The following is a 24,003-nucleotide window of genomic DNA, read 5'->3' on the forward strand; positions in this document are numbered from 1 at the left end:
AAGAGCTCCAGTAAGCAGTCATCTCATTAGCATGCAAAAGACACTCTTAGCATCCCTGAGACTCCATAGGTTAGGAGCTGTGTATCAGGAACCAAGGACAAAGACCAAAGACCAAATATTTATTTATCCTATATAGTAAAAGGCTAATATGCAAATCAACCAAACAGTGGAATGACTGGTCGCTATGATGCACACTGACCACCAGGGGGCAGACGCTCAATGCAGGAGCTGCCCCCTGGTGGTCAGAGCACTCCCACAAGGGGAGCACCACTCAGCCAGAAGCTGGGCTCACAGCTGGCTAGCGCAGTGGTGGTAGCGGGAGCCTCTCCTGCCTCTGCGGCAGCGCTAAGGATGTCCAACTGACAGCTTAGGCCCGCTCCCAGACTGTGAGAGGGCACAGGCCTGGCTGAGGGACACCCCCCCCCCCTCCCAGGCCTCTAGTTTTATTATATCACAATATCCGTTAGCAAGGTTCGTCCCACTTTCTCCCATCTGAGTGGACTGAGGTTTCATTGGGATTAAGTGGGACGAACTGAGAGAGAACAATGAAAGGTCTACTTCCATCCCCATGGCCCCACTCTTGGGACCTGCCCTGTCCACAGTCTTCCTGGGTGGGACGCCAATGGAGAAACCAGCTGTGCCTGGGCTCCGTGAGATGGAAGCAGGGAAAAAGAGCAGAGCACACAAGGGTGATGGGGGTCCCAGACTTCAGGAAGCCTGCTCAAGGATGCTGCTCTGAGGACTCTATCCAGGGAGATTGGACAAAGACAAACTGTCCATATAAAGCACAACAGGACTCAGCTCTAGTTCCCCAACTATTTGTTACCAAATCACAGTTCACAGCCCCAGGATGCACTGCTTCTGAGCTTCTTCTTAGCATGCAATCCCGCTCCCCACCAACAGGGGGCGCTCACACCATGTTTCATCAGGGCCAACAGGAGGGATAAATGTTACTCAGAGAACAACTCAGGACAAATTGCTGTGGACCACGGTCCCCACCCAGCCCCCTTCCTTCCATGGAGAAAATGTTATCCTTCTGGACAATGGCAACTTCCATTTACACATCTGCTCACTGATTTGCTCCTTCATTACTTTGGCAATTCTCACGTGTTGATGAAGAACTATAATTGCTTCACCTCTGGGCTCCATATACCGGTCTGCTCGGCTCAAGGGCAAGCGTGGCAGAGCAGAATGTCTCTGAACCAGGATCTAGGGACCCTTGTTCTTGTCCTTGACCTGACCCTGCCACTTACCATTTAGGTTCTCAACTGCCATATCTGTAAAAAGGGGGCCCCTGATGCTGTCCCACTGAACTGATGAACTCTGCGGTATGAGAATGCTTTAAAACCTCTTAAGTGTTGTGCCTCTGTGATATATTGTCGTCATCAAGACCTCTGCCTACCTCCCTGTGTTCGGTGAAGATCACGTGAAGGAGAGGGAGGGTGCTTTGTGTGAAGATGAAGTACATATGGACACATATCCGGACTGCTGCTAGGGATAGGGTGCATGGGTACTGTGCTGATTTTTTTGAAATTGGTGACATTTTTCATTGACACGTGTAAGAAGCCAAGTCTCTCCTCTGAGATGCCAAGTACGAGAGTGGGAGGGAGGGTGAGGATGAGCCTTTTTCTTCATCAGATCATCATGAGACCAGAAAAGCAGAGGAGGATTGAGTTTTGGGAAGTAATATCAGTGTCAGCTGAAAGGGCCCTCAAAAACCATCTTTCAGTCTTCCTTTTTTTTCTTTTAAATTCTCATCCGACGGTATTTTCCCCATTGATTTGGAGAGAGAGAGCAAGAGAAGCATTGATATGAGACACATGGATTGGTTGCCTCCCGCCCCTCCCCCAATCAGGGTGGGGGATCAAACCTGTGACTGAGATACATGCCCTTGACTGGGAATTAAACCTGAGACCCTTCAGTCTGCGGGCTGATGCTCTAACCACTTAGCAAACTGGCCAGGGCAGCCTTCTTCTTCTTCTTCTTCTTCTTTTTTTTTATAGGTGGGAAATCAAGGCCCAGAGAAAGGAAAAGAATTGCCCAAAATGTGTTTGCCTCCAAGACCTGCACAATTCCCCATACTCATTCCTGGCCAGGGCATGTTCAAGTCCTCCTGCCACCCCCGTCCCCTGAACACCTGGCATGACTGAACCATGAGCCCAGAACTTGGGCTGGGGGCTGTGTTACCCACCATTCCTGATGCATGTGCAGGTGGTAGATGTGGGAATGATTCATTTTACTCTTAAGTTCAGAAGTCATTTCAGAAAACAGAGGTGAGTTATCTTCTGGTGTTGGAATTATAGGTGATTTTTCTTTTCTTTTTTTATAATTTTCACTAGAGGCCCAGTGCATGAAATTCGTGCACTCAGGGGGGGGGGGTCCCCTCAGCCTGGCCTGCACCCTCTTGCAGTCTGGGAGCCCCGGGGGATGTCTGACTGATGGCTTAGGCCAGCCGTGGGCAAACTACGGCCCGCGGGCCGGATTCGGCCCGTTTGAAATGAATAAAACTAAAAAAAAAAAAAGACCGTACTCTTTTATGTAATGATGTTTACTTTGAATTTATATTAGTTCACACAAACACTCCATCCATGCTTTTGTTCCGGCCCTCTGGTCCAGTTTAAGAACCCATTGTGGCCCTCGAGTCAAAAAGTTTGCCCACCCCTGGCTTAGGCTGTCAGTTGGACATCCTTAGCGCTGCTGTGGAGGCAGGAGAGGCTCCCGCCACCGCTGCTGTGCTCACCAGCCATGAGCCCAGCTCAGGGCTTCTGGCTGAGCAGCGCTCCCTCTGTGGGAGCACACTGACCACCCGGGGGCAGTTCCTGTGTTGAGCATCTGCCCCCGGGTGGTCAGTGCATGTCATAGCAAGCAGTTGAGTGGCCTTAGCATATCATTAGCATATTACTCCTTGATTGGTTGAACGGACACTTAGCATATTAGGCTTTTATTATATAGGATGGTTTTCTAAATTTTTACAACAAACATCTATAACCTTATAAACCTCACCCAATCCAAACCTTATTTTAAAAAAGACGAAGTCCTAGCCAGTTTTTCTCAGTGGATAGAGCATCGGCTCATGGGCTGAAGAGTCACGGGTTCGATTGCGGCCCAGAGCACGTACCTCGGTTGCAGAAACCATCCCCAGCCCTGGTCAGGGCATGTGCATGAGGCAACCAATCGATGTGATGTGTCTCTCTCACGTTGATGTTTCTCTCTGTCTCCCCTCCTCCCTTCACTCTCTCTAAAAATCAATGGAAAAAATAAGGAAACTGGAGAGTGGTGAAATGCCCAGCTCGGACTTGAGGACCATCAAGCAAGGCCAACTGGTATCTGTCATAGCAGGTAGAGGCCCTGAGCTCGAAGACGTCCTGAAGGTCATCCAGCTCACCAGCCTGGCATCCAACGCCATCCAGGCAGCATCACCCACCTCCTCGCCTTTGCTCCCACCATGCCCCACTCCTGAAATGTCCTCCTCACATCACCCCCACCAAATTGGGCTCATTTTTCAGGGTCCAACACAATTCTGCTAATTCCATGAAGATGTCTGAAAGTCCCCCTTCTCCAATTGGGATGGACCTCTGTCTCTCTCCTTTGACCATGAGTGGCACTTTATTTGCACTTGTTTTATAATCTTATCATCTGCCTTGTCCTGGTGTCATTTGTACCCGGGTCTGACTCTCCCCAATGGGCTGAAGCCTCCTGGGCAGCAGGGCCTGAATAGTATTTATCTTTGTGCTCCCAATGCCATCCTCAACCTGGCACATGCTAGACTTCAAATGAATGTTTGTTGAACTTACGTGAATGGAAAATATAGTATCCTAGAAGAGGCATATTGTGATATATCACTTTATGGCAGGGCTAGCCAACCTTGGCACCACTGACATTTGGGGTTGAATAATTCCATGTGGTGCGGAGCTATGGTGCTTAGCAGCACCCTGACCTTTACCAATAGACACTTCTGCCAATAGACACCTCCAGTTGTGACAACCAAAAACTTGGACATTGTCTTTTGTGGAGGACCACTGGTATCTATATATATAAAAGCCTAATATGCTAAGTGTCCGACTGAATGGTCGACCGCTCGACCAGTCGCTATGACATGTACTGACCACCAGGGGTCAGACATTCCGACCTATAGGTTAGCTTGCTGCTGGGGTCCAGCCGTTTGGGACTGGGCGAGACGGGCCAGACATGCCCAGGAGCCAACCTCCCGCGGTCCCTCTCCGGCCTCTAAAATATCTCTTCTAATTAATTTCCTTTCAATGTGCACGAATTTGTGCACTGGGCCTCTAGTATGGTTTATAAAAGGGTTTTCATAAACAATCCCTAGGAGTAGGAATTCCTGTTTGATTGATGAGAAAGGCAAGGCTGATGGAGACTGTAGAGCTGAAATTGGGTCTTGCTCAAAGGTGTCGTTTTCCAAGTCCAGGGCTGATCCTACTCTCCTGGAGGGGACCCCACCCTGGTCTTTGTTGCTCTACTGTGGTGTATCCACCCACCCAACCCCCTCTCCTGGCTGTGTCTGATCACTTCTTCTCCAGCACCTTGAGCTCCTCCCCGTGCTTGAACACGCTGATGGTGACCTGGCCTGTCTCGGAGCCATACTTGTTCTTGACAAAGACGCCGTAGCGCCCGCTGTCCTCACTGTTGACCCTCTCGATGGTGATGGTGACCTCTGTCCCCCTAACCTCCATGTGGTAGCGGTCAAGGAAGGTGACAGGCTGGTCATTTTTCAGCCAAGAAATTTCAGGGGCGGGGTCTCCTGAGATGACGCAGGTCAGGCACAGGGTCTGGAAAGACAGGAAGGGAACGCTTGATCAGCTCCTTGTAGTAACCCCGGGCATTCGCCGTCACTCCCCCAGAGAGCTCCCAGTGCAAGTTGCTCCTTGTGATAAATTCATCCTGTGCATTTCATTGAATCACATAAAGGGACAACATTAAAGGGAGGGGCATTTCACTTTAACCCCACATCCTCCATCCTCAGCTTTCCTCCATCCTCCACTTTTCCACAAGAATACTTACTAGTTAGGGCAGCGGTTCTCAACCTGTGGGTCGCGACCCCTTTGGTGGTCAAACGACCCTTTCACAGGGGTCGCCTAAGACCATCCTGCATATCAGATATTTACATGACGATTCATAACAGTAGCAACATTACAGTTATGAAGTAGCAACGAAAATAATTTTATGGTTGGGTCACAACATGAGCAACTGTATTTAAAGGGCCAGAAGGTTGAGAACCACTGAGTTAGGGTTTTAGATCATTATTATTCTGCCAATTATCTGCCCCAGAATGGCCTGAACTTTGCTTTATTGCTTTTTGTGCCATATCTGTTACTATGACATGTGCAAATAAGGCTATCTTGCTTTAATACAAAGATTTATAAATTGCGTTTGAAAATTCTTGAATAAGCTCTGAATCAGAGCCGTATAATGTAATGGTCGAACACTCAGAGTCTGGGGCTGGGCTGCCTCAGCTCCGCCCCTTCAAGCTGTGTGACCTTAGGTGAGTCCTTTAACCTCTCTGGGCCTCAGTTTTCTCAGCTATAAAGTGTGACTAGAAATAATATCCCATTCCATGTGGTTGCCTGGAGGGTTAAACAAGCTAAAATATGTAACACATATGCAATAGTGCCTGGCACAAAGTAAGCACCGGAATAACAGTACTGTCATTTTCTAGAATATTGGACTTGCATAATTGCAGCCCTGGAAGGGCTTTTAGGGATCATCTAACTGAACTCCTAAAGGAAACTGAAGTTCACAGAGGAAGTTCATGACACCCAGGGCCAGTAGAGCGAGCTGGCAGAGCTGGGGCGAGCACCCCCTTGGGTCTGACCCCAGGCTCAGGGGCGTCCTTTATACTACATGTGGCCATGAGGTGGTGTCACTCGGCCAGGCGCTGGAATCCTCAGTGCTACAGGGTGTCATCATTTTTGTTGTTGTTAATCCTCACCCAAGGATATTTTTTCTCCATTGATTTTTAGAAGTGGAAAGGAGGGAGGGAGTGAGGGAGAGAAACATTGATGGGAGAGAGACACATCCGTTGGTGGCCTTGTGCACAAGCCCTGACCAGGGCCAGAGATTGAACCTGAAACCCAGGTATGTGGCCTTGACTGGGAATTGAACGTATGACCCTTTGATATGCGGGCCAACGCTCTAATCACTGAGCCACACCGGCCAGGGCTATGTCTTGATTTTTGATGGACACGTGAGGGAACACAGCATGGGACTGCTGGCCCTAGGCTGGGGACAGTCTGTACCTTATCCTCCATGATCGTGGCCACATCTGGCAGGCCCCTCACCACTTTGGCACGATCTGCAAGGAAAAAGGGAGACCCCGGTGAGGAATGTTTTCCTGCAGATTGCGTCCCAGAAGCAAGTTTCCATAGAGCTGAGCTATGCTCCTTTTTTCTATTTTCATTTTAGGGATGGAAATCTTTAAATTTGTGTCACGTGTTTTCTTGCCTTCATGAACAGAAAGTAGGGGACATAATGTGTTTCTGTTATTGACTTGAAGTCCTCGTCATGTTTGGTGGCACCTGGAGGGGGCCATGGGATGCCCCTCCCTCAAGAATTGGGAAAGATGGTACATGGCTCTGAGCCTTAAACTGGCAAAAGCACACAGTAGGTGTTGATGAACTGGAGACTTGGGGGGAGGGCCACAAGGAAAAATGGGACAGAAGCTTTTGGGACACTGGCTCTGGTCAAGGAGGGGACCTGGTGGCCATGTGGGTGGGCAAGGGGAGTGGTTGCACATCACTCAGCAGGAAGTCAGCATATTCCTTAGGCTGCAGGTGAGGCTGTGGGAGCAGGAGGGGTGGGAGCGTGGGCCCTGGAGCACGGACCAGGATGTGCAAAGAGCCTGAGTGGCGGGTGTCAGTCTGACTGCTGTCAGGGGAGCAGGACCCTGGATCGGGGTGGGGGAGAAGGCCCCAGAGATGGACGCGGTGAAACGGTGGCCAGGCCCTTCACGGCTGGTGAAAGGGTCCACTTCCCTGGACTCTGGACTCCACAAGCCCAGCAACCGTGTGTGGCGAATTCAGCGCCCTCTGTTAGATTCCCGGACAGGTGTCCTGCCCAGGGGCACGCATCCCAGGATGGGAAGGACGCTCGTGCTGGGTAAGGGAGTGGATGGCGGTGTGATGGGCTTACGAGCCTCCTGATCATGGCAGCACCTCCTGGCAAGGCGCAGGCTGAGGGGGGTCTCGGGCTGCACTCTCGCCACCTAAGAGGCCACGCCCCTGAAGGACTCCCCACTGCCTGGCCGGTGGACCCCCACTTCCCAGTTACCTTAATGAATGCTGAGGCCCGCACTTCCCGCCAAGTGGGGAGACTCAGGGACAATGTCCCTGTGGAGGGAGAATCCCCCCTCCCACGGGTGACCCCAGCCAGCAGTTTTGAGTTCTCGATTCTGTTTCTCAGAGTCATTCAGTTTCTTTCCTGGTTGTCGCGTTGTCGGGGGGCTGCTTTGCGCGGCCACCAGAAGTCTTTTCTCATTGAAATTCCGGCTCTGATCTGCCGGGTCAGTGGGACCACACAGGCAGCCTCCTAGAACAGGGTGGTCCAGCCCTGGCTGGGGCAGACCTGACGAAGTTCAGGTGCATGGACCTGGGGTGGGCGCCCCAGGCAGCGCAGACACTGCACCACCTCCCTCCGGGTTTGGGGCTGGGCCCTCATGAGATGAGGCTCCAGAACAGTGATTCCCAAAGTGGGCGCTACCGCCCCCCGGTGGGCGCTGCAGCGATCCAGGGGGGCGGTGATGGCCACAGGTGCATTTGGGGGCGATGAGTAACTGCTATTAAAATTTTTTAAAAATTAATTTCCAGGGGCTGAGTAATATTTTTTCTGGAGAGGGGGCGGTAGGCCAAATAAGTTTGGGAACCACTGCTCCAGAACCAGCCAGAACCAGCTTCAGCTTTAAAGTCTCCCCCTCCCTACACCTCATGTGGAGAAGCCAGCCCAGCCTGTTCTTGTCTGTCCTCTGCCTGTCGGGGTTCCACCTGACCTTGCACTTGACATTGCCCATGGCCTGCTGGGCACTTGGCCCACGCTGGGCGCCTCCACGCCCACAGTCTCAGGGACCCTCGGAGTCCTTACCCATCTGTCTTCACGCCGTCACCGCCCAGGTGTCCCTGGCAGCTCCGTGACAGCTCAGAGCCACGCAGACTCCACTGGGACCTGCACAGCCTCTCAGGGGCCATAAGCTCCCTGGAAGCCGCCCCAACCCCGGAAATGAAAACAACGGAAATGTCGGTGGACTTACTCTTCTCGATGACGGCCAAGGCTCTGAAACACAGAAATGGGAAAAGGCTCAGGGCTCCACTTGCTAAAGGACAGGGTGCGCGGGTGGGGGTGAGGGGCGAGGAGGGAAAGGAAGAGCTGGCCGGCTCCCAGAAAGGGGTCCTGTGCACAGTTCATGCAGGACCCTCGGCCTGTGATTCACACAGAAACACACAGGAACTTACTTCAGTCTCTGGTGCTCAGCCATGGCGTCGTCAAAAGCTGTGAGAAGGAGACAGGGAAGGGGAAGCGGGTGTGAGGGCGCCTGCCCCTGTGACCCGCAGGTGCAGGGCTCGGCGCCATTGGCCCTCCACCCTTCCCCCTCCCAGCCCATTTCCTCTTGGAGCAATGCCAGGTTGGGTGGGGATGGCCCCCCCCACCCCAAAGACCATGAGGCTGTCACTGGGGACAGACAGGCGGACAGCTCACCTTGCCCCGAGAGGTCGGTTGAGAGCTGCCGGACTTCCTTCCCGGCTGCTATCTCCAGGGTGTACCTGCCCTTGTCTGAGTCTTTGGGATCCAGGATGTGGAGCCAGATCTCATCCAGCGTGGTGCCAGCCCTCGCCCGGTCCCCACTCTCCAGGCGCTTCTCTCTGAATGTGGGGCAGAGGAATGGTCACCACGGCGCAGCCCACCCGTGCTGCTCACTGGCTGTCTGTCTGCAGGTCTACAGGCTCCCCCGGCCCCGAACGCCTCTCCCGGGGTTTTGTTTCCAGATTCCTGAGCTGACGGTGGTGAGCATCCATGAGACACTCCATAACTGTTCATCCACCCACCCATCCATCATCCACCCACCCATCCATCATCCACCCATCCATCATCCATCCATCATCCACCCACCCATCCATCATCCACCCATCCATCCATCATCCACCCATCCATCCATCATCCACCCATCCATCCATCATCCATCCATCCATCCATCATCCACCCATTCATCATCCATTCATCATCAATCCATCCATCATCCATCATCCACCCACCCATCCATCATCCATCCACCCACCCATTATCCATCCATCCATCCATCATCCACCCACCCATCCATCATCCATCCACCCACCCATTATCCATCCACCCATCCATCCATCATCCATCCATCATCCACCCATCCATCATCCATCCATCCATCTATCATTCACCCATCCATCCATCATCCATCCATCCATCATCCATCCATTAAACCCTGTGGCACATCAACTATGTGCCACTGCTGAGTGTGTTGTGCCCTGTCCTGCAGGCTGGGAATCGGAGGAAGTAGTGCTTCAGGTCAGTGACCACCAGTCACTCCCTCGCCTCTTCATTCTCCTCCTCTTTAATCCTCCCAGGGCTTTTCCCACAATCACTCTCCCCTCTCCCTTAGGAAGAAACCGTTTAAACTTCTTTTTGTTGCTTTTTTTTTGTTAATCCTCACCCGAGGATATTTTTTTCATTGATTTTTAGAGAGAGCAGAAGGGAGGGAGGGGGAGAGACACACAGAGAGAAACATCTATTGGTTGCCTCCCTAACACAACCTGACCTGAGCAGGGGATTGGCCTGCCACCCAGGTACATGCCCTTGACTGGGAATTGAACCCACAACCCTTAGGTGTGTAGGCCAACAATGCAACTACTGAGACACATTGGATTGGCCAGGGCTAAACTTTTATTAAAAAAAAAATTTTTTTATTGATTTCAGAGAGGAAGAGAGAGGGGGAGAGAGAGAGATAGAAACATCAATAATGAGAGAGAATCATTGATGGGCTGCCTCCTGCTTGCCCCCTATTGGGGATCGAGCCCGTAACCTGGGCACATGCCCTTGAATGGAATTGAAACCAGAACCATTCAGTCCACAGGCCAATGCTCTATCCACTGAGCCAAACTGGCTAGGGCTAACCTTTTTTAAAAAATCTTTATCTTTAATTCCTTTATTGGTTAGGGTATTGTTTTTGTTTTTAACTTCAAGTTCATTCCTGAAAACACCTGGCCCACGTCCCAGTGTTGTGTTGCAGAAGTGAGACATCTGGGCTTAGTCACAGGGCTTAGAAACGCTAGAGTAGGACCTTCATTATCCTGGAATTCAACTTGGCCTCAGCTCTCACTTATTTGACAAACTTGACCACGTCAGTATAGCCTTCTTCACAGAATGGGTGCAGCAATGTCTGCTCCACAAGGCTGAGGAGTGCAAATGACGAGAAGCGCCAGAAAAATTCTGCTCTCATGCAATCTGGGGTTACTCAGTTCGCAGTCAAATCTTCGTGGATACCTTATCTGTCCTACCTTCAAGCCCTGGCCCTCAGTTAGCTGTCAGCCCCACAGGCCCTTCTGCTTGCGCCTGAGTTTGCTAAGGCTGCAGAGGCCCACAAGGGCACCATGACCCCCTCCTCCACCTGGCTGTCTGCTTCGCCCTGGTTCCTGCACCCTTCCCTCCCTCAGTTCCCGATGCTGCCTTAAGCTGGTCCTACCACCAGGCTACCCAGCTGCCCTGGGGGATCTCCCTTCTGCTCCCAATTCCCAACTCTCTCTGTGGGCAACAGGACCAGTGGGAGACCCTGTCTGCCGACCCCTTGGGACTGGGCTGGGCCCCCTACAGCCGGACTAGGGCTCCAGGGTAAAGCCGACCTACTTGTGGGACCAGGTGGTTTTCATGTACTCCACGTTGTAGTACTTGACCTTGCTGAGGATCCTGATCCCCTCCTCCGTCCCCTGGACTTCCAGTGGGGTGGCAGAGAGCACTGGGGAGGCAGAGGAAGGCGTGAGTCTCCCCAGAGCTCCTTCGGGCAGCACATTTTGGGGCCCGCCAGCTTGTCCCTGCTCTCGGGGTGCGGTGGGAGGACGCAGTGTTGTGAGGAGGCAGGAGCTTCTCCTCCCTCCGCCCCCGGTCCTTGGGTTTGGAGACTAAGCCCACCCCCAGGAGCCAAAGCTGGTTGGAGGTCCCTGGAGGTGGTTTGGCATCAGGGAGGGTGGGGCAGAGAGGGGCTTACTTACCACCAATCCTGCCCAGCTCCGTGAAGACGGCGTCCAGGGCTGGGGGAGACAGAGAGAGCGGTCAGCGGATGTCGGACTCCGCCGTGGACGCACCAGGAGGGGGACATCTTTAGAAAGGCTGGAGGAGCTCACGAGCGGCTCTCCGTGCACAGGGAGCCCGAGCCTGCAGGATGCCTGCCACGGTCGGGGCGGGAGTGAGCCTGGGGCACTGAGTGACGGATAAGGCAGGGGCACCACGGGTGGAGGCCAAACGGGCCGACCTGACAATGCTCTTGCCAGCTGCACCAACAGCTGGACGAGGAGCCAGGGGCCCCTGTGGGGCAGAGGAGTGAACTTGGGCTGGGAGTCTTGAAGCCTGGGCTCACTGTGGTATGCTTCTGTGAACATGGGCATCTGTGTCACGCAGACCAGGCCCCTTAACCTCTCTGGGCCTCAGTTGCCCCAAGTGCTATGGGGCTCCTGACCACTGTCTCTTGGTTCAGTGTGATCTCCCCCTGGCCCTCCTGGCCCACCTCCAACATCGCCAGCTCCTACCTTCCCCTGTGAGGTCCAGTATGGTGTCATCCTGCCCTCGGTCATCAGAAACCGACGCTCTATAAATTCCCATGTCCTTCTTGGACAGCTGGAAAGAAGGGTGAGTGAAGGCAGGGTCAGCCTGGGCTCCAGGCCGGGCCTCGCTCTCTGTGTGATCTCAGGCAAGACCCATCTCCTCCCCGGGCCTCAGTTTACCCATCTGGAATGGGTGCGTTCTAAGGCTTCTTCCAGCTCCAGAGCCCCCTGATTCTAACTCAGGGCTGGTCTGGGCCTGAGGGTGTGGTGGGTGGACAGTCGAGAGCAGCTGCTCCAAGCAGAGTGAGTGGCCCCTCTGCGTGGAGCCTGTCTCAGCACCACTCACCGCCACCCAGGCTGCCTGCTTCCGCGGCCCCTGAAGGAGGGGCCCCTGCAGTTCTCAGAAGGAAGTGTGTTCCTTCCCTCAGGACAAGGGGGTCCTCTCTGGCACATGCTCGTTAACCCCAAAATGAAGCCTGAAGCAACACATAAGTAAACCATTAACTTGTGTGGCTATATATATATATATATATATATATATATATATTTGATTTCAGAGAGAAAAGGAGAGGGAGAGAGAGATAGAAACATCAATAATGAGAGGGAATCATGGATTGGCTGCCCCCTGCAAGCCCCACACTAGGGATCGAGCCTGAAACCCAGGCACGTGCCCTGACCAGGAATTGAACCGTGACTTCTTGGTTCATAGCTCAATGGTCAACCACTGAGCCACACTGGCCTGGCTGGGTGGTACTTTTTTTAAAAAATTATTTTTATTGATTTCAGAGAAGAAGGGAGAGAGATAGAGAGACAGAAACATCAATGATGAGAGAGAATCATTGATTGGCTGTCTTCTGCACGTTCCCTACTGGGGGTGGGGGTGGGGGTGGGATCTAGCCTGCAACCCAGGCAGGTGCCCTTGGCCGGAATGGAACCTTGGACCCTTTAGTCCTCAGGTCGGCGCTCTATCCACTGAGCCAAACCGGCTAGGGCTGGGTGATACTTTTAAAACAAGGTCCACAGGTCAGATGTGACTTCTCATTACCCAGCGTCTCCCTCAGGGCCTGGGGAGTGATGTCTGCCTCCCTGTCCCCTCAGCCCCACCATTTCTACATCGTGTGCTGTGAGGCAGCAGCCAAGGCAGAGGCAGCTCCTCACCTGGGGACCAAAGGGCCAAACCCCAAGAGTCCTCTCCTAGCCCTTCCCTCCCCCCACAAGTGTAGGCTCCACAGCCCCCCCTCCCCCCCGCCCCCCTGGGGAAGGTGACTGCAGGGACTTCTGACCCAACTCTCTAGCCTTGGGCCTTTGCACTTAAACCCTCTGAGCCTCGGTTTACTCATCTAAGATGGTGGCAGAATCCTGGCCTGGCTACGTGGTGGCTGTGCTGTGAGGAGCAGGGAGGATCTTCAGAAGCCAGAAAGTTTTGCACGAACCGGCCAAATGATCATAAGACTCAGTAGCTATTAAGCATCTACTCAGTGCCAAGCCCTGTGTGAGGAGCTTGCACCTCGAGGACAAAGGCCAACTTGGCATCGTCCCGGCCGGGATGTGGGCGAAGACCCTGAAATCATCATTTCCTTCCTCGCCAGCAGGTCTGTGCTGCTCCAGTTCCCCTTGGCACCCAGTGAGGCCGCAGAAATCAGCAGCAGGGCAGAAACACATGAATGTTTGAGAACAAGACTTGCATTTCTATCTTAACCAGGTCATGCTCCTCAGAGACCACGGGGGACGTGGGTGGGTGAACTGAGTCCCAGGCCTGGTGCCCGGCCTTCACGTCCTAAAACCCTAGCCTGTCAGGGCAGGAAGGAATCTGAGAGAGCATCCCTTCCCACCATGAACACTGAGGTCAGAGGGGAACAGTGACTAGCCCAAGGCCACAGAGGGGCAGGGCCAGGACTGGAGTCCACACAAAAGGGAAAATCAGTATTACTGATCCTCTCTTTATTTAAAATCTTGGTATTGTTTCCCCCATGCCTCCCCCGGCCCCATTATTTTGATTTTTAAAAAGATTGTATGAAATACCATTTATCTTTTGTTGTTATTATTGTTAATCCTCACTGGAGGATATTTTTTTCCATGATTTTTAGAGAGAATGGAAGGGAGGGGAAGAGACAGAGAGAGAGAGAGAGAGAGAGAGAGAGAGAGAGAGAAACGTCAATGTAAGAGAGATACATCAATTGGTTGCCTCCTGCATGCGCCCTGACCAGGGTAGGGGATTACGCCTGCAACTGAGGTATGTGCCCTTGACTGGAATCGAACCCGGGACCCATCAGCCCGTGGGCTGACGCCCTATCCACTGAGTCAAACCGGCGAGGGCTGAAATATTATTTATCTTGATTACTGAGTGCCTGCCCCCTTACATTTGTACCTGTGGTGACTGGCTCACCGGCCTCACCCTAGCCCTGGCCCTGCTCCTGGCCCGGCACCCGGAGCTCCTGGCACTGCCCGGAGCTGCACTCACCTCCTCGATGCAGAGAAGCCCTGCTCCGGTCTGCGGGTCGTACTGACCGTCCGGCGTCTCTTTATTCTGGAAGAACCACTGGAAGCGGGTTTCATTCTTGGTGTTGGTCACCTGGGGAAAGTGGAGAAGGTGGCTCCATCAGGCTTCCTCTTTTTAAGTAAAAACTCAGCTCATCAGAATTTTTTTATTTTATTTTTATAAATGTGACACTTTCCCCTGCACAGACGAACCCTCACCGCAAGTCCCAGCCACCTTCTTCCTCACACCCATGTCTCTGCTGGCTTCTGGACTCAGGACTTTTGCTAATGCTGTTCCCCCTGCCTCTCGATCCCTTTGCTGCTCTATTTTCCTTGTAAACACCTCTGCATCTTAGCCTTGTCAATGGTCACCTCCCTCAGGAAGCCTCCCTTGAAGCCCCCCAGCGTGCACACGAGTCTCGGTCACAGCTGGAGGCACGCTGTTTTCCAAGGATCCGGATTCAGACCGTGGGCTCCTAAGGAGGCCACTTCTTCCTCCTTGTGTGCCCAGTGCCTTGCAGAGTGCCTGGTGCACAGTAGGTGCTTTGAGATTGCTGAGCGGATATGCTCTGGGAGAGTACCCTCCCCCAGCCGGCCCTCCCCCAGCTCCCTAAAGAGGCCGCAGGGTGCTGGGAAGGAGCACCACTCGAGTCAGACAGACTCTGGGCTCCACCTGTTGATTTTGAGTGACTTCCCTGTTTGCTTTCCCATCTGGAAAGTGGGGGTGATAATGCCTAACCCACAGATGCTCGTGAGGCAGATGAAATAAAATCATGCTCTGCAGCACCGAGCAGAGTGTCTGGCAAGGCGGCCGACAGAGACCAGGGAACCTGCTCAACACAGACCCCTCACTTGCTCTCAGGCCCCGGGCCCCAATGAACCCCTACCCTGTGCAGCTCGGAGACCTAGTTCCAGGCTGACCCAACTCACGCTAATTCTGCTCCCTGGGCTCTGTGAAGGGTGGCTTTGCTTTCTGGTTAAATGCAGTCTCCCTGGGCTACTTTGCAGGTATGGGGTCAACCAAGCACAGGGTATTGATTTTGTGGGAGCAGAGCAAATACAGCCACCAGGCTTGGGGACAAGCCACAGATAGAGGCCCAGTGGGCCTCGGGGCAGGGCTGGAGGCAGGGGCAGGGACTTGCCTTGCATGTCAGCAGCACTTGGCAGTCCTCAGTGACCTTCCACTGTAAGAACTCCTCGAAATAGGGACCTGCAAGGGCAAAACAAACACGCCCACCAGTCAGAGCTCCAGGCTCGGCCAGGGCGCCACCTGGTGGCGAGACCAGGGAAGCCAGCTCTGGTGGGGGCAGCTAGTGACCACGGGTCCCCTTAGATTCTGGCCCCACCAGAGCGGCAGAGGCCAGGGTGAGGCAAGGGAGGTGCCTAGGGTGCAAAATTTAAGGAGGCCTCACTCTCCTCGTGGGGCAAGCGCTGTTTGGTTCTGGCACAGGGACAGAGCTGGACTGAATTGCTGTGGCCTCCCTGGGGGCCCAGCAGGGCTGAGGGATCTATTAATCTAATAGTCCAGAGTTCCCCAGTCCTGACCCCTGGCCCCGTGGCTGAGGCCTTTAAACTTCACCCCAGTAACTCTTACCCTGTTTTCTCTTCCAGTCTCTTCTCTTAGCATCTGCCTTCCTCAGAAGTTTGTCAAAATCTGTGAACACATAGGGAGGGGCTGGCATGAGCCAAGAGGAACACCAGTCCACAGAGGGGCATGAGGGTGGACAGAAGACCCCAGAGCTGCGAGCTGAGGCTGGGTGCATGGGCGGGGTGGGCGGGGCGCGGCTGACCATCGTCCACCAGGGCCAGGGTGATCTGGTTTTTGGCTTTTCCGTCTTGGAGCTGAGCTGTGTACGACCCTTTGTCCTCCTCACACAAGTTCTGGATGATTACTTCCACCAGGCCCTTCTCTCGCTCAAAATTGATTTTTCGGTCCTGGGGAGAAGAAACCCGAGAATCACCTTTGCCCTTTTCCAGTCTCAGGGCATTTGCATTATGGGCACATACGTGCAGTTAGACCTGGAGAGAGGTATGTGCAGAGTAGAAGCCGTCAGAGATGGGGAGGGAGCCCTGGATAACCCTCCACTGCTTATGGTGTGGGGTTCTCCCCCGACTCAGCCCCCAAGAACACCCCTGAGGTCCGGCAGGCACAGGGATGAGTCTTGGTGCTTGAATTAATTGCAATTAATAATAAGCTCCAAGCCCTATTGTGCCATTTTTTTTTCTTTTCTACTTCTTTTACAATTCTCCATAAAAGTATAAAGGATAATATTTAAAAAGCCTGTGCACTTGCTATCCAGAATTAACACTTGTTTGTATTTTGTCATATTCTAAGAGTTTTAAAAGTTTTCTTTTCCACATTTATTTTATTTTTTTAATGTATTTTTATTGATTTCAGAGAGGAAGAGAGAGAGAGAAACATCAATGATGAGAGAGAAACATTGATCGGCTGCCTCCTGCATGCCCCACACTGGGGATTGAGCCCACAACCCAGGCATGTGCCCTAACTGGGAATTGAACCGTGACCTCATTCATAGGTCGATGCTCAACTGATGAGCCACGCAGGCTGGGCTCTTTTCCACATTTAGAACCTTATTCCCTCTGGTCTTGTTTGTATGTGTGGTTTGAGGGAGCCATCTAGTTTTATTTTATATTTCTAGCAGGGCCAGTGATAGTGTAGACTTTGTGACACTTCCTCTGCCATGTGCCAAGTTCATACTTAATCGTTAAGCAGAACATTCAAATCTATTTCCTCATTTGCTCCTCCTGATGCTGGGACAACCAGCCCCATTGTACAGATGTAGAAACAGAGGCATATAGAGGGGAAGGGTCTTGTCCAAGGGCACACAACCGATGGGGATGTTATATGAGTCCTGTGACATCTAACCCTGAGCTCTTTCTCATCTCTCTACAACACATAGTTTCTGGTGGTGATAAAATTCCCAAATAATATGATCTCATAATTAAATCTGCCATGAGATTGAAATTGTGTTTGTAAGTAAAAACAGCTGAATATGGGCAACTTGTATGTCAACTATAAAAAACAATGGGATACTACAAGTGTAATAGGAAGAAGAAATAAAAGCAATTTCAGGAAATAAAAGTAATATCAGGTACACTCTCATGCTGCACTGATTTATAATGAATTGGTTTGAATTTAAGAAGAGGAAAAAGATAAAAAAATATTCCGTCCAAGAACAGGAAAATGAATAAAAGAGCATGTCTACTTGAAATGTCTACTTGAATAAAAACTCTATTCAGTGTATGTTAAAACTGTGCTAAAATTCTCTGTATATCTCAGAGTTAGGGTCTAGGCTTGGATAATTATCAGTATGAATGTGGGTTTTTCATCTGAAGAATGTCTGGCGGGACATTCAAATGTTGTAGGGGGTGTGGGAAACGCTTTGTGGGATTCGCATTGGCGAGCACCTACCATCCCTCCATCTGCCCTCCAGGCACTGAAAACCAGGTGTTCCCATCACTGTGACCGTTTCCAATATGTCCGCTAGGGGGCGCTGCCGACCCGTGGGAACCACTGCCTGGGGAAGCCAGGAGCTGGGCAGGAAGGAACCTGAGTTCCAGTTACCGGTGAGCTGAAGATCTCCTTCTCGTTGAAGATTAGATGCAGTTCAGCGGCCGGAGATAACTTTTCTACTTCCAGCCAAAGCCGCACCTCTCCTCGCTCGAGGATGTCAATGTTCCAGCCCGAGATCAGCTTGATCACTGCGAGGCAGACAGAAGGCAGGAAGGAGTGGGGTGGGCCTGGGCCCCTTCTCCCCTCCCTACTCGGCACCAACCCCGCCCTGAGCATGGTGTGTACAGCGCTTGCATGTCTGAAGGAGACACACTGGGGTGGGGCTCGCTCTAGAGTGAACTCATTTTAAGGTGTTTCCTCTTTCCACACCTCGGAGGCTGTGCCTCTCACCCTGGCAGACCCCAAGGGCTTTCAGAAACATCAATGTTCAGGCTCTGATTTGTCTGGGGTGTGGCTTGGGCATTTGGATTTTGAAAAGCTCCCGGGGTGATTCCAATGTGCACCCAAGTGTATGACCCTGCCCGCTACTAGCCAGCGGAGGGAAGCAGAGGTTCCCATGATGCAAAACCCACCTAAGAAGAAACACAACCCTCCCCACCTCCCCCCCGCCCTCCTCGCATTCCCTTTCTGCCTGGCTTCCCTTTTCCAGTTCACAGACTGCTGACACCCCAGGTCTCTGCCCTCCAGCCCCATGAGGCCCTCATCCTCTGCCTCCCCCCAAGCCCTCCCCTGCCCCCCCACCTCCCCAGCTCGTTTTTGGCTTTTGCTGATTCAACTCTGCTCCAAACACCCCAAGAGGTGCCTGAGGATTGCTTACCTGGGTTTCTGATCTCATGGCTCAACTTCTTCAGCTTGTCCAGCTCTGGGATAGGGAAGAGCAAGGAAGAAATCAAAGAGAATGAGATACTGCGACCAGTGGGTCCAGGGCAGCCATCCTAGGGCCCCTGCTGGGTGAACGTCCCAGAGAAACACCCCTCAACCTGGGGTCACTTGCAACACAGGCGGTGAAGATGAGCACTGTGGGCCTTAGCCCCGGGGCGACTGAGGGGGCTGCAGAGGGGGATGCAGGTCACCTTGAGATCAAGCGCCACTTCCCTTGAGAAGTGCCTACTATGTGCCGGGTGCTGCATTATCTCGCTGGTCCTCATACACTGCTGTGGGGTGAGCATTATTGTCCACCTCTGACCGCTCCAGGCCCACTGGGTTCTGAGCCCCGTCCTTAAGCCCCTGTGGTATGCTGCCCTGGTCTCTGAGGTCTGGCCCCAACACAGCACTTCAGTCTAGAAGTCTCCAGGGCAGCTCTGCCGAGTGCTGTCTCATTTGCTAACTGCCTCTTTGTTGGGTTTTCTCTCCTGCAAAGCTGAGCTCTGAGTCTACATGCGTGTCTGGCACACAGTAGGTACCTAATAAACATGTGTTGCATGATGACTTGGCAGCGGCAGAGCCCATTCTCCTTTCCCCCTGTGAGCCCCAGAGGCTTCCGCATGAGTCTGGCCTCACAGCAAGAATTAGTCAGAACAAAACATAACGAAAAGTCCATCCCTTTTGTTGATGGCTTTAGTTTGCATAGAATCATCTAAATGTTTCTGCATAACATTGTCTCAGTTGAGGCCCCGAGAGGTGACATGACTTGCTCAAGGTCAAACAGCCAGAAAACTGTGGAATTGTAATTGGGTCTGTCTGGCTTCTGCTTCTTAACAAAATCAAAGGACCTCCTGTGCCATCAACAGGGCTGTCCCCCAGTTGCTATCGAGACAGAAGAGAGTGAGTCTTATCTGTCATTAGTACTGATTTCCGTTCTGGTTTTATTGATTAATTAATTAATTAATTTATTCATTCATTCATTTATATTTTTATTGATTTCAGAGAGGTAGGAAGAGGTAGAGAGATAGAAACATCAATGATGAGAGAGAATCATTGATCGGCTGCCTCCTGCACGCCCCCTACTGGGGATTGAGCCTGCAACTCGGGCATGTGCCCTTGATCAGAATCGAACCCGGGACCCTTCAGTCTGCAGGCCGATGCTCTCTCCACTGAGCCAAACCAGCTAGGGCTCAGTTCTGTTTAAATCATCCAACACAGATGACCTTTCTATTCTCTGGTTGGTCACAGTCCCCACTGCTCCCTATTGCTATTCTCATTTCTCTGATGAAATGTTTTTGTTTTTTGTTTTGTTTTTTAGGCGATAGAAGAAAGGAAAATAATTCTGGTAACTTTGCTTTTATCCAAATTAGAAAAAGGAAAGAGAGACAAGAAGAACGCGAACTCTACCAGGCAGGGATTCTTGCCCGTTGAGTTCACGGATGTAATCCTAGGACAGTACCTGGTGTATGGAAGGTGCTCACTAGATATTTTCTAATTGGCTGGCTGACTGAATGGGTGGGTGAGGACCCACTTCTCTGGAAATCGCTGCTTTACGAACTTTTGTTGCGTTTTGCCGGCCTCTGGGGGACTCGATCTGGGCCTGTCTCTCTGGGCACGTGGCAGGGGAGCAGGGACTTACCTGCCTCAGTCAGCGTGTGGCTCGCTGAGAGGTCTTCATCGGCATCGGTGACCACCACCGAGTAGGTGCCCAAGTCCTCGAGGCCAGGGTCTCTCAGGATGACCTTGGACCTGGCAGAGAGAGGAGAGCAGGTACTCCGAGCGGGGGCTTGTGCACTAGAGGCCTGGGGGCTGAGAGCCTCGGTCAGCTTTGGAGCCTTGCAGCCCAACTCCAGACCCCGGCCAGGCTGGGGAGCAGGGTGGCTGCCTCCTCACAATTCCTCGGGGTCCCCTGCCCAGGGCAGCTCAGGCCTGGCACCTTCAGTGGCCCCCGTTAGCGGGCTGGCTGGCACGGGGTCTTACTGGCTGCACGGCCCAACTCCCCCTGTAGGGCTCAAGTCATCAGCATTACCTCCTGCTGGACAGGGCCGAGGCCATGAGCTGCTGGGGTGGAGGCATTTGCCAGGGACCCGTTTGGTCATCTGTTCCCAACCCCTCTTTTTATTTATTTATTTGTTTACTTATTTATTTTTTAAAAAATATTTATTTATTTATTTATATTTCAGAGAGGAAGGAAGAGGGAGAGAGAGAGATAGAAACATCAATGATGAGAGAGAATCATTGATTGGCTGCCTCCTGCTTGCCCCCTACTGGGGATCGAGCCCACAACTCGGGCATGTGCCCTTGGCGGGAATTGAACCTAGGACCCTTCAGTCCGCAGGCTGATGCTCTATCCACTGAGCCACACCGGCTAGGGCCCAACCCCTCTTTTTTACAAATGAGATGACACGGAGCCCAGAGATGCTCCAAGAACAAGTCACTGGCTCCCAGGCTAGAAAGGGAGTCCTGTGCAGTTGCTTACAGAAAAACACTCCAAATGAACACTGTCATTTCAGCGCCTTAAATGCCCTGTTCCTCCATTTCTCCCTAAGGTGACAGTCGGCATCCTTAGTGAGAGACAAGCATCCCTTCTCAGGCCCATTCATTCATTAATTCATTCATTACCTGTGGGTCCTGCTGGGTGGTCTCAGCCAGGAGCTTCTGCCGACTCATCTGACAACACGTGGGACCCATGGACTAGCTGTGCCACCCCTCCCCTCACTCACTTGCTAGCTTCCTCCTCGATCTTGACCCTCTGGGGGTCCGGCGGGCCCTTGTAGTCCTTGGACCACTGGAACTCTGAGGAGTCGGGGGCCCCGGGGGCTTCGAAAGCCAAGTAGATGAAGCCTTCCTCATCCACACCAACCTTGATCTCAGGGGCATCTGAGGGCGGGGTCCAACAGAGGGCGCCGATGTTTACAAATAATAAACAGGTCACGCCCCTCCCCTGCTAAACCCTCCAACGTCTGCCTATTGCACTTGCACAAAACAACAACCCCAGACCCTTGCGGTGGCTTCTGAGGCCTTGCAAATGTCACCTCCTCAGAGATGTCCTCCCTGAGCACCCCGTTAAAGTGACCCTCACCCCACCATATCACCCGGTTGCATTTCCCTTATAGCATTTATCACTGTCTCCTTCATGGAACTGGCTCTTGTTTACCGTCCATCTGTACTGTTGCCCTCCCCTCCCCCCAGCCTCTCCCTCCCCCCCCCCGCCCCCACACACTAGAGCGGGGACCTTGCTTTCTCATCCCTGCCGTATCCCCAGTGTGATGTGGGCATCATCAGATATTTGCTGAATGAATGAATAATTAAAAGATGGAAGGAGATATGCCTTATAGTGAGGAGAGCTGAGTGACTGTCATGTCCTAGCTGTGCGACCTGATCATTTCACCTCTCGGAGCTACAATGACTTCCGTTCTAAACTGGTTCCTTGGGTGGCTGGTTGGGAGGGCCAGGGCAGGGTGAGAACCTGGCACAGCGGCTGGCGTGCGTGTAGGAGGGGACCTCAGGAGCTGTGACTGCAGGACAGGCAAAGCCTCGCGTGCCATCTGAAATAATACTTGGGACTGGAGTTGGGCGTTATTTCCAATCTCCATGAAGAGGTGTGTGAGTTTATGAACGTGGCATGTGAAAGCACAGGAGATCCCTTCAGACAGAAGATGTGTTCATAACTTGGGATTCCATAGAAATAGACGGAATGGTGGAGAGAGAAACAGCAGGAAGAAGGAAGGCGGGAAGAAGTGTGGAGTGCCCGGGGGGCTGGGGAGGGGGTGGGGGGGATGGACAGAGGCCCTGTCCTGCAATTCCACATGCTCCTCTGACCCCCTCTGAGCCCCTCCTCGACGGCCCAGCCCATCCCTCCGCCTGCCCCCACCTGGCCTGTCCTCCAGGAGCACGGGGTCGGTGGGCATGGACGGCTGCCCTGGACCAGCTGAATTCACAGCCTGCACCTGGAATGCGTACCGCTTCCCCGGCTGCAAGTCAGAGATCTGGGGGTGGGAGTGGGGGAGGGAGGCGAGAGTGAGCACCGAGGACAGCAATGACCACCCTTCCTGAAACCACGGCCACGGGGTGCTGGGAACCGCGCATCTGTGGAACCCCGGGAAGGCACAGGCTGCCCTGGGGGTGGGGACAGGCTAGGAGCACATTGCTCTCCTGACTTCCAGTTTTTAGTAGGTTCCCCAGTGGGATGATCTCCATGCCTGTGGCACCTGAAACCCCATTGGCTCGCGGCTTAACTCATCATCCATCTCCCTGTGAGGACCCCTCCCGCTTCCTGCACCCCGTCTTTCCTCTATTTATTGCCCCAGAGAAGCCTTCAACACCTTTTTCTTAAGACCCGCACATGCGATCACCAAGCCCCCATTTCATTTTCTCCTCGCCCGGATTAGTCCAACAGCGTCCCCAGTGGCATCTCCGCCCAGACCCACTTCCCGGCCTATCTTTCCTCTGCCCGTCTCTCCAGGATGCCAGTCGGATTATGCTTAGATCTGTCAGTGGCCTTCAGGGTCAAGTTCTGATTTTGAGGTTTAGTACCGAGACTCCCCCTAATGTGACCTTGGCCCCTGTCCTCTTCCTCCTCTCGGTGCCCCCTTCATTCCATGACCCCTCAGGGGCCCCGCGTTTGTCACGTCCTTTCATGCCCCCCTGACTGTGCCTCCGCTGAGCCCTCTGCCTGGAGTTCCCCCCACCCCCTTTCCCAGCTCATCCTTGACCTCCCAGCTCCCAGAACCCCTCAGACACCCCTCCATTGTGCAATACACGGTATTGTAATTGCCTGTCACCCAAGGATGGCTCCATGTAGGACCTGCTTCCAGATCTGGCACTAAGTAGGTGTCAAGAAGTATTTAGTGAATGAAGAAATGGTGCCAAGTCACTGAGGCCTGCCCACTCTGTCCTGGGCCAACTTAGGGGGGGGGCGGGCAGAGAGACCATCCATTTTGAGTGGCTCTCTCAGGCCAGCTGTCCAGCACTGGCCGACTCTATGCAGGGAGCTGGCCTCGTGGAGGCGGTAACTGCAGTCTAGAGCAGCCGTGGGCAAACTACGGCCCGCGGGCCGGATCCGGCCCGTTTGAAATGAATAAAACTAAAAAAAAAAAAAGACCGTACCCTTTTATGTAATGATGTTTACTTTGAATTTATATTAGTTCACACAAACACTCCATCCATGCTTTTGTTCCGGCCCTCCGGTCCAGTTTAAGAACCCATTGTGGCCCTTGAGTCAAAAAGTTTGCCCACCCCTGGTCTAGAGCCTTCGCCGGGCCGGGCTTGTCCCCCCTGACTCTGTCTTAGGTGGTCTTAATGTTATTTTTTCAAATGAAAGTATTTTTGTTTTTT

General features: G+C 52.8%; 1 protein-coding gene across 1 annotated transcript in view; it reads right to left on the reverse strand.

Annotated features, from left to right (window-relative positions):
* Positions 1 to 2,118: 2,118 nt before the first annotated feature.
* MYOM3 (myomesin 3) overlaps positions 2,119 to 24,003 on the reverse strand; it is a 54,165-nt gene continuing 32,280 nt past the window's right edge. The window contains exons 21-37 of the mRNA XM_070404354.1: positions 22,541 to 22,655; positions 21,390 to 21,546; positions 20,306 to 20,415; positions 18,620 to 18,664; positions 17,854 to 17,990; positions 16,058 to 16,202; positions 15,862 to 15,921; positions 15,410 to 15,477; positions 14,251 to 14,361; positions 11,775 to 11,862; positions 11,241 to 11,279; positions 10,879 to 10,987; positions 8,704 to 8,867; positions 8,460 to 8,496; positions 8,258 to 8,280; positions 6,255 to 6,310; positions 2,119 to 4,787 (exon numbers count right to left, since the gene is read on the reverse strand). Coding sequence (XP_070260455.1) covers positions 4,524 to 4,787; positions 6,255 to 6,310; positions 8,258 to 8,280; positions 8,460 to 8,496; positions 8,704 to 8,867; positions 10,879 to 10,987; positions 11,241 to 11,279; positions 11,775 to 11,862; positions 14,251 to 14,361; positions 15,410 to 15,477; positions 15,862 to 15,921; positions 16,058 to 16,202; positions 17,854 to 17,990; positions 18,620 to 18,664; positions 20,306 to 20,415; positions 21,390 to 21,546; positions 22,541 to 22,655 — 1,728 coding nt within the window. The 3' untranslated portion in view covers positions 2,119 to 4,523. The remainder of the gene's footprint in view (positions 4,788 to 6,254; positions 6,311 to 8,257; positions 8,281 to 8,459; positions 8,497 to 8,703; positions 8,868 to 10,878; positions 10,988 to 11,240; positions 11,280 to 11,774; positions 11,863 to 14,250; positions 14,362 to 15,409; positions 15,478 to 15,861; positions 15,922 to 16,057; positions 16,203 to 17,853; positions 17,991 to 18,619; positions 18,665 to 20,305; positions 20,416 to 21,389; positions 21,547 to 22,540; positions 22,656 to 24,003) is intronic.

Source organism: Myotis yumanensis, unplaced genomic scaffold (assembly GCF_028538775.1).
Source record: "Myotis yumanensis isolate MYYU_CA2020_CCGP unplaced genomic scaffold, mMyoYum1.0.hap1 SCAF_2, whole genome shotgun sequence".
Taxonomy (NCBI): domain Eukaryota; kingdom Metazoa; phylum Chordata; class Mammalia; order Chiroptera; family Vespertilionidae; genus Myotis; species Myotis yumanensis.